At 41.0% G+C, this 15,940-nt stretch overlaps 1 protein-coding gene and 1 long non-coding RNA gene across 2 annotated transcripts; both read left to right on the forward strand.

Annotated features, from left to right (window-relative positions):
* The first annotated feature begins 343 nt into the window (after positions 1 to 343).
* Positions 344 to 2,219, forward strand: LOC118430326. The gene is made up of 2 exons (XR_004832842.1): positions 344 to 637; positions 2,106 to 2,219. It is a non-coding gene; the product is annotated as an uncharacterized LOC118430326 (long non-coding RNA).
* Positions 2,220 to 7,236: 5,017 nt separating this feature from the next.
* On the forward strand, positions 7,237 to 14,342 carry LOC118429450 (serine palmitoyltransferase 2-like). The gene is made up of 10 exons (XM_035839937.1): positions 7,237 to 7,407; positions 7,598 to 7,752; positions 10,038 to 10,183; positions 10,465 to 10,592; positions 10,778 to 10,871; positions 11,195 to 11,520; positions 11,830 to 11,956; positions 12,488 to 12,623; positions 13,230 to 13,359; positions 13,893 to 14,342. Exons 1-10 carry the CDS (start codon positions 7,252 to 7,254, stop codon positions 14,016 to 14,018), a joined length of 1,524 nt encoding a protein of 507 aa, XP_035695830.1. The 5' UTR covers positions 7,237 to 7,251; the 3' UTR covers positions 14,019 to 14,342.
* Positions 14,343 to 15,940: the final 1,598 nt, after the last annotated feature.

Here is a 15,940-nt window from a genome sequence, read left to right on the forward strand (position 1 = left end):
TATTTTACGTAGTGATTAAAATAATACAAATTTTGGTCGGTCCCACTGCAGCGCTGTAATATACCGCAAGGGAGCGCTTTAGTCACCAGAAACACCTGTTTGGTACGACTGCCTCTCCCTACATCTCTACATCGCTACCTTCGTAGGAAGAGCGCGAGTGTATTTTTTGCGTTTCGTCGCCCTCTGGCGACGAAACGCAATGTATTTGGTTTTACCTTCAGTGCTTCAATGATGCTTCGATGGATCGGTGCATGCATGAATGCCTGAATGGTTCAACACTGTGTAGCATAGGATGAAGACCCTCCACATTTGTTGTTCTACCATTGCCTTATATGGCAAGACCTTCACTTTTGTTGCGTCAGCCTGATTTGTACGTGACATAGGCAACCGCATGTAGCCGCTACGGAAATGTGAATTTTCTGATGGAAAAAGCTGAAGACACATTAGACTTTCATAGGTAGATTTCTAATATATTTCATAATGTAATCTAATCTTAGGCTATTATTTTTATTCAATGATATTAAGGGATTTTAAGCTTATCTATTTCATTTGGCGCTATTTTAATTGGTTATTCGCGTTTGGTGACCACTACAGAAGGCAACATTCACATCCACCATTTTGGAACGAACGTTGTGAGGTAGGACATACTTTTTTTAGTAAATATTTAATCTTATATGCCCTATAGTTGCGTATAGGTAACACTAGTCCATCTGTATGTGTCTTCAGGTAAACGTAGATCGAGAATTATGTACCCTGGACGTCGGTGGTTTTACAAAAATAACTCGTTCGTGCATTAGGAGGTTAACCCTCCTTGGTTCGAGTTTAATACCGTACAAAATTATCATAGTCAGTGCATATAAACCCTGGCATCCAGAGCAGTTGTACCGACCCGCGCTCCGAGCTTTGCCCCCGGGCCTACCCTCCTGCTGGCCCGACAATCTACCCTGCCTCTCTCTCCGCTAGCCCACAAGGTCCGCTCGCCGGGCTAGCGAAGTGGGGCGGGGTAGTTTGTCGAGGCCAACGGGATTGTAGGCCCGAGGAAAGCTCGGGGCGCGCGCGGGCCGGTACAAATGCTCTCAGTCTGGGTATATAATTGGCGAAACGGAGTAAACTTGCGTCATTAATTATTTTAGCCTGTTGTTTACACAGTCTCTCGCTGACCTCTGTGTTTTGTACAAATTACTGTGGGAGGGGGGCGTATTGTTGTTTCTTCATGCACTTATCATAATAATAAGTTCTCCCAGATCCCTTCTGAATCATTCCTTTCTTCCTTTAGTTTAGTAAAGTAGATCCATTCAGACAGGTTGGAACTTCTTTTGCCCTTGTGTACAGTAATTTATCAAACCACTACTGAACTGCTGAAAGTATTTATTTATATTTAAGGAATTGTAAGTGATACTGCTATGCTGGTTATATATAATATATATATATGTGTATATGTAGTAGTAGTAGTAGTAGTAGTAGTAGTAGTAGTAGTAGTAGTATCCAGTATGCGGGGTTCCCTGACGCAGGGGTTGGCAGCAGTCAGTCAGTCCTCACACAGCGCCTCCAAGCGACTCTGTCCAGCGGGTCCAGTCAGTGAGGCCGCACTCTTTCATGTCCTTTTATTCCAATATAGTAGAGGAATTTATACAAATTGTGTTGACATATTGTATGTAAACTTAAGTTCTCATTTTTTTATTTATTTTTAGCCTCAGGGCTGTAGATCAAGAATATGAGCGCTGGATGTAGCTAGTATTACTTTTTAGAAAAATATTAATCATAACATACGGTGGATTTTAAAAAAAAATGGCACTGCCTGCCAAGAAGTACCGGGGGTAGGTATGCTTTGAGATAAATTGCAAAACATTTGTGTTACAGTTGGGATCAGGGTTTGTGACGCAAGTTTGACTCCGTTTCATTTCACCAGATTAGCCTGTTTGGAAGTCAGCAACACACATTAATCAGCTTGATAGTGTATCATTGTGGAAATTTGCACCTCTAATCAAGCAGCTTCCCCCTCTGTATTTTAAGCTCCTTGCTCCAATCAATTCAGGCCAATTTTGAAATATTGAATATATTCAGTTGGCATCAGATGTCTAACATTTTCTTTCTTTGTCTTTCAGTAGTGACTGCTGCAGTCCTCAGCTGCCACAGAATTGAACCAAAACCTACTGAAAATCAAACTTTACAGTCAATTAGAAGAACAATTCACACTAATAAACATTTTACTCAAACTTCTGCTACTGCTTTTACTTCTACATTGTACACACACTAAACCAAATTAAACCTTGCCAAATATTGGTCATATAATTTGCAAAAACTTACACTGTTCAGCAAACACTGCACTTACAACTTTCTTACAACAATCTTCTGCCATTGAGTGGACAGTGAACTTGCACTAATTATTACTAGACCATCTTCTGCCACAAAGCACTTTTACCAATCTCTGCCGCTAAACAGACTGGCACTTGTACTCATACCAGACTATCCTGCCACTAAGCAGACTGTGAACTTGAACTAATTACGAGACAATCCTCTGCCACCGAGCAGACTGTGCATTTGTACTAGCTTCTGCCACTGAGCAGACTGTGCACTTGTACTCATTACCAGACTATCCTGCCACTGAACAGACTGTGAACTTGAACTAATTACGAGACAATCCTCTGCATGCGGTACCCACTCAGCTGACCGCAGTATCCGGACCCCACCCGTGCATGCGGTACCCACTCAGCTGACCGCAGTATCCGGACCCCACCCGTGCATGTGGTACCCACTCAGCTGACTGTAGTTCATCAAAATCCACCCGTGCATGCGGTACCCACGCAGCTGACCGCAGTATCCGGGCCCCACCCGTGCATGCGGTACCCACTCAGCTGACCACAGTATCCGGACCCCACCCGTGCATGCAGTACCCACTCAGCTGACCGCAGTATCCGGACCCCACCCGTGCATGCGGTACCCACTCAGCTGACCGCAGTATCCGGACCCCACCCGTGCATGCGGTACCCACTCAACATTACACACTCTAGTCACCACATTACCTCACATTTTACTTAAATATCTCAAAATTATAATGTCTTAAACTTTAAGACATACATGCCCGGGCTATGTCATAAAACACATGTCAGCCATTTACAGAACTCCAACACATTATGTCCACCTAATCTCCCTAACATCAATCAGTTATACCTGAATATGCCCTTGGAGTTTACTTCCTAATGTACATGTAGTGTCTGCCAGCACATAGCACAGCAATTCCACTTAATGTCTTTGTACCAATGGTGTATTTCCACCTCAAGAACGTCTGATTACCTTAAGTACTAGAGTAGAGTAGAGTAGAGTATCTATCTCACACAAACTTTTAATATGTCAAATCTCTTGCTCGTTTTCACATCAACCATATCTGTCTTTAACGTTATATATACAACACAGTAGAGAATCATATTGTATTGAGCAATTTCTAACTTACATCATTTGTGGACTACTCAATGATAATTGTGCTGAAAATGAGATCATGTGTATCGCAACTTCACAATTTTTGCCCTGCAACGTAGAACTAAGTTCCCCTTTTCATGCTAGACAATGTGAAGGCCATGTTTCTCACTTCATAAAATCTGATCAAAATAAAAGCATACATGTACAATCACACACTGTCCTTTGTCCCATTAATTTATGTGTAACTTTAATATATGGTCACTGCAACTCCTGACTTACAAGAGCATACGTTTCTCAAGATTCACATGATATTGAATACATTCAAGTTGTACATATACAATATATGTTGAATATATTTGTTTCACTCACTCTCTGCCATTAGTTTCCATAGTTTGCATCCATAATACAGTCTTATTTGCATACTCGGCACAATCCCCTGGTTCAGAACCGAGAGTGGATGTTTTTTCTTTTGAAATATTGAAGATAATATATAAATATTCTATTTATTTATTGATATTATATTTTTATATATCATTTTTTTATTATTTTAGTATTCATTTCACATATGCAAGGCCTTTGTCTTATGAACAGGACTTCATGAGGACTACCTGAGTATATTGATAGATTTTATAATGAACTTATTGTACATTTTAAAATAAAGTTGTAAGCCAAGACCCGCTATTAAACAGCACTCCTTTCCAAAATAACAATTTTTCTTATAGACGCAACAACCCTTGAGTGACTTTTTCTAACAGATTTTACTTCAAGAAAAAGACAGGTCACACTCATAAACGTAGACGAAACGCCAGCTTTTTTTAAAAGCACTTGTTTCGACTACTACTATATCTGCGCGATTCGACCTCTGCTTGGAGAGTACCTTCTGACCAAGCTCCTGGTTACCTCCATGAAAAATGGAGGTATAGTTTTCTGTGTGTGTGTGTGTGTGTGTGTGTGTGTGTGTGTGTGTGTGTGTGTGTTTCCGGATATTTGTGGACATCATAACTTGAGAACCTCTTGATAAACTACGATGATATTTGGCATGTGGGTTGGGGTCGGGAAGACGAAGGTCAAGATCAATTTTGGGCCCCCTGGTGTGTGACCTTGGTACTGCAGCAGAACATGAATTTTTGGTATCTTTTTACCTGGACATGCTATGGTCTTGACTTCTTGGTGGCAGGTAGCTTTTGATGTAAGGAAGAAGTGGTGTATGTTTGGGCCCCCTAGCAGCTTGCTCTGGAACTGCAGGAGCATTTTTGTCAAAATCTTCCAAGGAACATAATGGAACATAGGAATGATGGAGATCCATGATATTTGGTATGCAGGTACCTGTGGCAGAGATGTACATAATAAAGCGCAAATTATGCAAATTTGGACTTAATTTGCATACTTAATGAGGAAAATCTATATTTACAGTGTTTTCCAATATAGGACTCAAATACATGTTACATATGTAGTTTGTTGCAGGCAGAAGTTAAGCAGATACTAACTATGCAAATAAGTCCATAATTTGCATAATTAATTTGAAAGTGTCCTAATTATTCTTAGTACGTGTAGTAAATGATTGGGCTGTCAACACTGTGACCTGTGTAAGTTAGCGAAAGGTGTACATAAGCAGGCATACATTATGCAAATGTGAAAGTCATTTGCATAATCAGAATATTTCATGGAGGTATGTGGTCTCCGAACTCTTGTTCTGACTGTGTTAGACGTTTACTACCTCCATGAACATAACGTTATATATTTTCAATAGCGTTTGTGTGTGTGCCTGTCTGTCTGTCAACAAGATGGTGTGGGGTGTGACCACCCTCCCACTCAGGGTAGACTCTCGAGGCAATGCCTTACGTAAGGCATTGCAGTTGCAGCGAGAGTCAACCCTGTTTGGGAGGGTCGGTGTGACGAAAGCTGGAAATTATTAGATTTTGGGCCCCCTAGCGGCTTCCCTTGGTACTGCAGCTGAACTTCATGTTTTGATATCTCGTCTTTTGAACAAGCTACATGGCCACGATGTTAATTTGGGCGCTAGATAGCTATTGTGCTCGGAAATAAGTCATTCAGTGCATAACATCTAGATCTACATCTAGAATATTTCATGGAGGTATCATCCGTCGCTGTGGTAAAGGGGATAGTGGGACACTAAGTGGGTAATGCACAATTTGTGATCAGAAAATATATGGGGTGACGTTCGATAATGAATCCTCTTGAGAATTTTGCTAAAGCAATAATCGTTTATTTCTTCATGAATATTTTTAATACAAACAAGCTTTCATCAGTTTGACGCCTGAGATCAGTTAAGGTTGATAAAAGATAAATCCTAACTGTTATAAACTGCTACAACTTAATGTAGCCATTTCATTTTAGGTAGGTACTTGTTAGTAATACACTTGTAGATTGATTAGTCCTTAAGTGCTGAATAAAAGCACTCTTCGTGATATATTTAGAGAGTGTATGTGTTCGTGGAACTCTAGTAGACCTAACACAGAACATGACCTGGACTACTTCGCTTTTAGTCACATCTGAATGGTTTCCGAGTCGTGTTTGTGGTGATCTGAAGTAGGTAAACAAAAGCAGCAGATCTGCCTAACACACAAGGTCACCTGGACTGCTTCGCTTGTAGATAGCTCATTGCGGGATGATCTATCATCAGGGTACGTGCTCCAGTCTAGACGCAGCCTCTCATCTGGGTCACTACTTTATCCCTCCTCGGTATGTACCGGATGCTTTAAATGTTGCCACGTGTTCTGTTCAGTTTGACTTTTGGTATATAACATATACTTAACTAACATATTTCCATCGAGGTAATTCTGCCACCATGATGTGTTCAAGAGGACAATGGGTTGCCTTGGTACCTTCCGATCATGTCCTTTATGACAGGTGGAACATGAACAGCATTGACTAATCACGAAAATGAGAGTCTAGTCTGCATAATTAATGTGTACGTGCAATAATTCCTTAGAGGTAAATCGTGGAAATTATATACTTGATATGATATGACATGTATGATTAAGTTAAATATGGACGCCACTATGCATAGATAATTAATGTAGATATGCGAGTCTTTGTCCAATTTACATTTGTGATTCAGTCAAAATTTGGAATTCTTCCAAACGAAATGACATTTACACATACAATCTATGTAATATCAGTTGAAAAGCTCATCATAAACAAAATAGATTATGCTATTTACCAGCATAATCAAAGACACAAAATGAAACTTTAAATCTACAAAGGCATTAGATATTCATGGAGATATGAGGTCTCCGAACTCATGTTGCAATTGCTTTATCTTTTAAAAGCTGAATTGATTTTGATTTGATTTGATCTATTTGCACATAAAAAAGGGCAGCATACAGTAAAGATAACTGTTAGTTAAAAACCGTGCGGGAGAGAGGTAGAAGCCAAAAAGGCTTATGGGAGACCTCCCCCTAACAAACTATTGAACACAAATTCAAATGAGATAATTGAAATGATATACAAATGATAACAAAACATAAATGTGGAATAACAATTAAATGATTACCAATAAAGCAAATTGGAAACAAATGATTACAAATCATAAATGAGTATCAACAATTAGATGATCAACAAGTAAAGCACAGCAAACATTCTAGAAACAAAATAGAAAACAAGGAATGTAGCAATTTAAGTACCTGAATGAACATATCTTAAATAGAGTTAATGTGTGGCTATTACTTAGGGGCTGGGAGATGAGAGAAGGAAGTTTTTGATTGACTTTCAGTAAGCCTTATCTGTAACATTACAACAAAATGAGAGATAGAGAAAAGTGCAAGTTGATTCTTTAATCTACCTTTCTGTTTCCCACCTAAGACCAAGAAGATGTCCAAAGACAGTTTTGAGCCAGCACCCCGGGTGGTTGTTTTCCTGACATACCTGGGTTATGGCATATTGATGTTGTTTGGCTACTTTCGAGATTTTCTAAGGAAGAGTGGAGTTGAAACGACGCATTCAGCCATAGAGAGGAAAAATATGAAGGTAACTTTGTACAAATTTCCTCCTTTACGTATTGCAAGTTTTGTTTCCAATCTGAATATTGTGGGGTTGTCAAATTCAGTTCTCAATTTTTGACGTATTATCTAACTTCTACTTGATTTACATACAGTGAAGATTTTTAGAATGTTCGTATTGATCTTCTCTATCTTGGCTCATCGATGTTTTCCCCCAGGATTTTGTTCCCTTGTACCAGTCATTTGAGAGTTTCTACAAGAGGAACATCTATATGCGCCTCAGGGACTGCTTGAACAGGCCGATTTGCAGTGTGCCGTCTGCGGAGTTTGACATTTCAGAGAGGGTTAGCGATGATGGCAACTGGCACCTCAGGTGATTTGTGATAATCCATAGTATCCAAGCGACCCCTACGGTGCCTAAAGATAGTATCAAAGCTGTTGAAGCAGTATAGCCGGCTCTGGTCCCCGTTTGACTCCCTTTGACGGCTATCTCCCTTTGGCCGGCTATACTGATCTATACTCCTTTGCCAGCTTTGATACTATCCTTAGGCACCGTAGGGTCTGCTTGTCGGAGACTAATAATCCTTGCAGCAATTAGTGTTTTGATTGTCCCCTCAGACAAGGCTTGACTACATGTTCATTTTGATTAGCTGTTTAGAACGAAAGCAGGTGTCACCTAAGACACTTTAAAAAACGATGAAATAATTGCACGGTATGGAAAGTAAAGGGGGTAGGCGGTTTTGTAAATGAGCAGATAAAAGCAGTCCATCATGTTGATCAGGAACTAGAGGTACCCTTCATGTAGTAAGTAGTGAATAGGACCGTGCTACTACTAATTTGTTGTGATGAAATCCCCTTATTCTGGCTATAGCTGATGATGTTGGTAGACATGAATGTGTGATCACTTGCATAACTAATTAGAAAATTCTATAATTTCATTGTTTTCCATATGTGTCACACATGTAATTCGTGATAGGCGTATACTGATCATCACATATCTGAAGGTTTTGTTGACCGGTGTCCACAAAGTCGATCGCTTGTGGTGAAGACTGACGGCCGAGGTTACACGAGGTGTACTACAGCATGCTTGAACTTAACTACTGTGAATATTCATTTATGTTCTCAGAGATAAAGTATCGGGTAGGAGCGGAAAGGATTTCGCCGTGTTTTAAGTTCGCGGTTGAAACAACATTTTAGCACATTAGTAATGCATGCCGGGACCCTTACAGAATCCATAATGCCACATGGCCTCGTAGTGTTTATCGTGTCTAGAGTCTTGAATAGAACGGAAAAGGAATCCTAGTATGATATGCAACTTGATGGTGGAGCAGGATCCTGCGATGGGTATCAAGTTTTACTGCGTGATAGCAACACATTTCCTTTAGATTCCCTTCTGATTCAATTCCAACACTGTATTCATCATACTTAGTTACGTTTATGATATTATGAAGTAGCAGGTCGTCTATATTTTTTTTCGGAATGAGATGCACAACGCCTAATAAGCATGCCTCTTAGCCAAGTAACTTAAGCGTTCAGATCTAACAGATATACCTGTGCGTGACTTCTTCTACACTGATAATGATCTCAACGGTTAAATAAACGTCCATGCCATGAATATTTGTGCGCTAGTTGTTATTGGTACGTCAATGGTATGGCCATTGGACAAAATAGTAAACATCTGGAACCTGCATACCGCTCGGTTCTGCTTTTGTATCAATGTTTACATAAATAAGCACGGTGCGGACCATGCTGGAGTGAAGGTAAAGAAGGGAAGGGTCAAATACCGTTGCTCTGTGCCCGGAGGGTAACCTCCGGCGACAGAGTTTTGTTTTTGTACGATGTAATGGGTGTTCGCATCTGTATCTGCATGTTCCCTTTGCCGTATGTAGTTAAGCATGTCCACTGCGCTTTGATGCACGCTGTTTTTTCGCGGTAGCTGTTTTTATGGTCGATGTAATAATTTCAGAAATCACCCGTGTCATTCGGTATATTGGTCCAGGTCTGTGTTATCTCCGCCTGTTAGGGCCTCGTGGTAATTGGATATTGTCAAGCAGATGGTGTGGGACAAAACTCAGTCATATTCGAGTCATGGTTTCGCAGTAGAAAGATCAGCACGAAAACCGCGAAAATAAAACCACCGCGAACATTTCAAGATTTACAGTATCACACTGTATGTAAGTATGAAAGCCCATTATCGGACATGGATCTTCATTTTCGCGACTCCAACCGGTACCCATCCACCAAATACCATGAACGGGCTAGATCTTCTCGAGTTAACAAACACTAAAAAATCACAGCCCACTGCTGTGACGACGGAAAATGTCAGATGGACCATTTTCAAACTTGATCTTTCTTCTTATAAAGCTACTCACCTACAAAATTTCATTAAGATCCATCATCGAGATATGTTTCCCACAAACAAACACATAAAAATTCAAAAATTCACAGCCCACACAGTACCGACGGAAATATGCCAGGTGAACTATTTTGAACATGAAAATCAAGCCATATGATTTCGAACTATACTCTTGACCGACATACAGACCCATATCATGGCATAACTGAAAACATAACCTCCTTAACGAAGATAAACATGAAACAAGTAAGGATCAATGACTTCACCAAACTGTTTGCAAGTTTGTATATCCTTTCTACCAGGCTTACAGGAAAGACAAGACGATGTGTGAATCTAGGTTCTTACAACTACCTGGGGTTTGCAGAGAACAAAGGCCCTTGTGCAGATGCTGCAGCAGAGGCTCTGCAGCAGTACGGAGCAGGAGTCTGCAGCACCAGACAGGAACTGGGTATTAAAGACTTACAGAAATTTGCTCTAGTGTACAGTGGGCTGATGCTTTTATCTGTTTACTTGTACATTACCTACAACAGAGCGCAGGTAACGAGTCCGCTTCACATATGATGAGTTTTGCAATCGTGGTAGGTGCGAAAATTCTAGTTGAGCTTTATGACTATCAAAAGTACATGTCTTCTGCATTCCATCTGACGACTGTCAGACGAAATGATGTGTCACTGCAGGTGTGTTAAGCCCTCATGTGAGTTACTTGGTAACTGTATTGTATATCCATAGGGAACTACAAAATCCACGAGGAACTGGAGGAGACAACTGCCAGGTTCCTGGGTGTGGAGGATGCTGTCACCTTCGGCATGGGTTTTGCCACCAACTCCATGAACATTCCAGCCCTCATGGGTGGAAAGGTTGGTCATTTTTAAGGATAAAGCACTGTTCTGAGAATGTCTTAGCTGAATGAACAACCATAGTTAATTATATAAAGTGCTTGGAGATGTTCGTCTTTAAAGCTGTTTGATAACTGGGCCAGCATGATATTTGAACCCAGGAGTTCAATTTTAAATGGCTTTATTGACTTGTCATTTGTCTACAGGGATGCCTTATCCTGAGTGATGAGTTAAACCATGCATCTCTTGTGCTGGGGGCCAGGCTGTGTAGTACTGTCATCAAGGTGTTCAAACACAATGGTGAGTAACTTCATAAGGAAATGATCATGACTGCACAAAAGTCGGATCATGATACCATATTGTGATCATGATAATGGAAATACATGCATATAATGATGCAGGTCTGTCTGATTTTAGATGATCTGAGATGGTTTCAAGATTGTAAACCTTCCTTGTGTTTGAATATTCCATAGTGTAATCAACACTCATAGGTGGAAGGGACTCGACGATGTTTATCACTGATCCTAAACCTCCACTTACTATTAATTTTGTTGTCGGTAAGAGGAGCTTTTAAAGGAAACCACATTAACCAAGATAATGTTATGTGCTCCAAACTCCCTTAGATATCGAAGATGTGGAAAGGAAACTGAGGGAAGCGATCATCAATGGCCAGCCACGGAGACAGCGGGCATGGAGGAAGATCCTGATCATAGTGGAGGGGATCTACAGTATGGAGGGCTCCATCATCAAGCTGCCAGACTTCATCCGCCTCAAGAAGAAGTATGGAGCCTACCTGTACCTGGACGAGGCCCACAGCGTCGGGGCCCTGGGGGAGACGGGCAGGGGGGTGACTGAGTACTGGGGGGTGGACCCCAGGGACGTGGACATCATGATGGGCACATTCACCAAGAGCTTTGGGGCTGCAGGAGGCTACATTGCCGGGTCAAAGGTCAGTCTTCAGAACAGTGCATCTCAAGTTCTTGCCAGTCGAACTGCAGGCCTAGAACACGTTATTCTGTTAGATACGGTTTTTGTCGCGAACCGATTTGACTCAGTTGCATGGTTGTAAACACTGCCTGTCGTAAAGCAAAAAGACCTCGGACCTACATAATGTTTATACTTTTTTCACTTCTACAGATTTTGCCAATATTTTGTAGCTGTTTAGCATGCAATTATCAAGCAAAGTGTTGTGGACTTATATATCCATGATGTGTTTATGAGCAAAAAGGACAATATCTTTCTCTTGCTGCCCTCCCAGCGGTTGATCAACCACCTGCGAGCCTACTCTCACAGCACCACGTACGCCTGCTCCATGTCAGCTCCTGTGGCACAACAGGTCATCTCTTCCATGAAGATCATTATGGGTGAGGATGGTACAAACAGGGGTAAGTTTCTCCGTGTAAGAAGAATAACAATTATTAGAACAAGTAGAGAAGTGTACCTAAATAAATCTCAGTTACAGGTACACGGGTGTAGGTGCAGGTCCGGACCTTTACAACTGTAACGTTACGTTACCTAAACAACTTTCAAGTTATACTTGTAGCCAACTGTCTTTTTAGTGATACACATGTGCATTGTCATTTTTGTATGAGGACTTTGATATTTGAACCTCAAAACAAAAGTTTTCAACTGCCAGATTATCACAATTGTCATTGCCGATTTGGGATTTACATTATCTTCAGTCTAAAAAAAGTGGTATCCACTAGTGCTTTAGTTTGTTTAGGTACGGGAACAGGTACAGGCGTTCAGGTCCGGACCTGTACCTACTGGAATGGGTATATAGGTACACAGCCCTAAGAACAAGTATTCTGTCTATTTAAGTAGAAATGGTAATTCCATGGAAGTTTGCTAAATAATCTGTTATTGAAACTACAGCACTATTTTTGAATGGTCGCCTGTATCTCTCCACTGTCCAGGTCAACTGAGGATCAAGCAGCTGGCAGCCAACTCCAAGTACTTCCGTCAGCGGCTAGTGGAGATGGGGTTCATGGTTTATGGAAACGACGACTCACCCATCGTGCCTCTTCTCATGTATATGGTTCCAAAAATTGCGTGAGTACATGAAAAAGGAAACTTTTGGTGTCCGTTTCCTCCGAGTGCAATAATCAAACGAAGGGGGTTGGGGGGGGGGGGGGGGTGGATAACGGTAAACGAGTCAGGCCATGTGTGAAGTAGAATCTCTATGAAGACTAGGTGTGACACCGTGATTCCTGCCTGGAACTTCATATCAAGAAGACCCTCTCCATTCAAGCAAATATAAACTTTATCATGGATTGGTGTACAATTGTAGAGGTTTTAACCCCCAAAACGCTTGTGGTAACATGATTCTTCACTGCAAAAGCAAGATATGTCAAAAAGTCAAAATGACACAATTTCATCGGTGTCCGACATCCTAGCTTGTTGATATACAAAAAAAATGTAACGGCAAGATAGCGATTACTTTGAGTTAAGTGTGAGCTAAGATTGTCCCCAAAATGTATCTTTCGGGGAAATATAACGCTATCAGAGATTTCTTATCAATGTTTCTTGTGTTTGAATGTGTTCGTAACGCTTTTTACTTTTATCAGTGTCTTAGACTCGTAGAGGTATCAATACTTCGCCCGCGTAATATTGAAGGCTGACTGTGCTATCTATAATTTCTTCCTTCCCTCCCAACAGAGCATTTAGCCGGGAGATGTACGAGCAGAATGTGGGGGTAGTGGTTGTGGGTTACCCCGCCACTCCTCTTACGGAGACCCGAGCACGTTTCTGTCTGTCTGCTGCCCACACAAGAGAAATGTTAGACAAGGTAGGACTGGTCTGTAACCACACCCTGGCTCATGTCTCTGACATACAACCAACAGTCCATGGGAGACATGTCCTATTGTACCGGGCTGTATGGTGGTTGTTCTCATGATATCTTGTGGATGTCCACGATACCATCTAGGTGTATCCATGAATCCATCCAGTCAGAATATATGCATCCCGTTTAAATGTGGAAAGGAAGTAAATGTGGCTAAGTACAGTAAGAGTTTGTAGCACTTCAGATTGAAATGAAGAGCATCCGTGCAAGACAGAATCACACCAACATTGTAATTAGACATATGGACATTGTTATGTGGGGAATGAAGGACAGTGATGTATGTTCTGGAGCAGTGATAATTCAGGTCTTTTGTTAAAGATGATCACCACAATTGAAGATCAAGCAGCTGAGGTCATCCTCCCACATCCAGAAATACCATCAACGCCATTATATAATATTGTATAATAGCAGTTCTATATTCTTTTCTTAATTATCTATGCATTTATGTTATTTACGCCATGTGGATAATACCTTGGCAGGTTCTGGATGACATCAGTGATGTTGGAGACCGCCTGCAGCTGAAGTACTCCCTCAACTCACCAGTAAAGGCCGTGTCTGCTGAGGAGTGCTACAGCCAGGTGGACAGTCTGGAACACAAGGCTTGATCCATGATGTCTTCTGGTCACCAAATTCCAAAGATGCTTTGCGAATATTCTAACCTGATTTAGTCATAGAATCTCAAGGTCGGGCATAGTGGTTAGGGAGGGGAGGGGTTGTCAAACGAGAGAGTGAGCTTTATCTAAATAAAGCCCCGTATATGCCTTACCAGCACTCAACACACCACATCGTCAACAATTTATCAAGTAACGATTTTGTGATTAGATTATAATGTACAGGATTAGATTATAATGTACAAGATCATATCTGCCTTATTCTACTTCAAGGACCAACAAGAAGGCGTTTTGTGATGAGGCACAGATACTGTTAGTACTAGTGAAGATTTTTTAATAATCAATTTAATCATTATATGTAGAAGCCACATCTTTACCTTCGCCAGGATGGCAAGGTTATATTTTGAGTAGCGTTTGTGTGTGTGTGTGTGTGTGTGTGTGTGTGTAGAACACCGGAATAACTGGAGAACGCCTGGATGGATATTTGGTATGTGGGTAGATCTTCATAACACCTGGAAACGATTACATTTTGGGCCCCCTAGAGGCTTGTTACGGTACTGCAGCAGAACTTCCTGGTATGATATCTCCAGTTCTGGACATGCTGTGGTCATGATTTTTGAGCGGTAGATAACTCGTGGGACCGAGAGTAAGTGGTATTTGGTTTGGGCCCCCTAGCGGCTTGTTTTGGAACTGCAGGGGCTGGTTTAGTGTCAGACCTTAAAAGGGAATAACTCAAGATGGGGTTGACTGATCGTCATGATTTTTGGTATATAGATAGCTTAAGTGATGCTTCATATAGTTAAGTGTTAATCATGCAAATCGGAATCTAATTTGCATAATTAATTAGGAAATTATCTAACACCGCTTTGTTGCATTATAAGACTATGTGCAACATGTGATATTGGTAACAGAGAAAAACAAGAATATTGATAGATAAATATTATGCAAATATAGGCCTAATTTGTATAATTGATGTAGAAATACTATAATGCCATTGTGGTAAATGATAGTATTTCCTTACTTATGGCATTTGGAATTTATGCAAAGATAAACGTCACTAAACATTAATCATGCAAATGGTGATCTTATTTGCATAAATTATGAGAAATGCAATTATTGCCTTTTTTCTTACCATAGATTGTGTACATCTGTTATTTGGGGGAGGAGATGATCTACTAATATAATTTATGCAAATGAGGACCTAAAATAGATCCGAGCCAAAAAATAAACGGCTACATGGACGCGTGTTTTTAGCGCTGAGAAATTCCCTTTTAGCTAGCGGAACTGATCTCAAAAGTTAAATTGGTGACAGCTTGTATATAAACTGAAGAAATTAGCAAGTAAAGTTTTGCAGCCGCGCGCTAGGTCGGAGGTACACAGTCCCACGGTCTGAGTGGTGCGGATGTACACGAACAGCGAAAAAGTGCCTTTTTTTTATTGACTAATGGTAGTTTGTAATTGCTATAAAAAAAAGAACCTATGTCTAGTTCACGTTGGCAATTTTTCCCCACGATATAGGGTAAATGTGCTCAACATAGAATGAAAAATATGCTAAAATTTTACGTATCTTCATTATGAACGCACCCATGTAAACCACGAATTATAACATAGAAGTCTATGGGAAGACAAAACTCATCAATGAGACCATAAACGTCACTGGTCACTACTAGAACATCACTAACCGGAACTCGACCTCACTTACTCTGTCTAATCAACACCCCGACCAAGGCAACTGGGGACATACCCCGCGAATGTGCACACTCCTCTAGAATTCTAGAAACGGGGACATTCCTCGACTTTCAAGGGGACACTCTTCTTGGAAAGGGGACGTGCCTCCCTTTATTATCGGGGAAAGGGGTCATTCCTCAGACACCCCTGCCGGCCCGGGAATCGGCCGCTAACCCGACAAATCGCTT

Source organism: Branchiostoma floridae, chromosome 1, assembly GCF_000003815.2.
Source record: "Branchiostoma floridae strain S238N-H82 chromosome 1, Bfl_VNyyK, whole genome shotgun sequence".
In the NCBI taxonomy this organism is placed as follows: domain Eukaryota; kingdom Metazoa; phylum Chordata; class Leptocardii; order Amphioxiformes; family Branchiostomatidae; genus Branchiostoma; species Branchiostoma floridae.

Coding starts and splice junctions, on each gene's coding strand:
- LOC118429450 (XM_035839937.1), top strand. CDS start 7,252: ATGTCCAAAGACAGTTTTGAGCCAGCACCCCGGGTGGTTGTTTTCCTG. Junction 10,184..10,464: donor CAGCACCAGACAGGAACTGG/GTATTAAAGACT, acceptor GTATATCCATAG/GGAACTACAAAATCCACGAG. Junction 10,593..10,777: donor CAGCCCTCATGGGTGGAAAG/GTTGGTCATTTT, acceptor ATTTGTCTACAG/GGATGCCTTATCCTGAGTGA.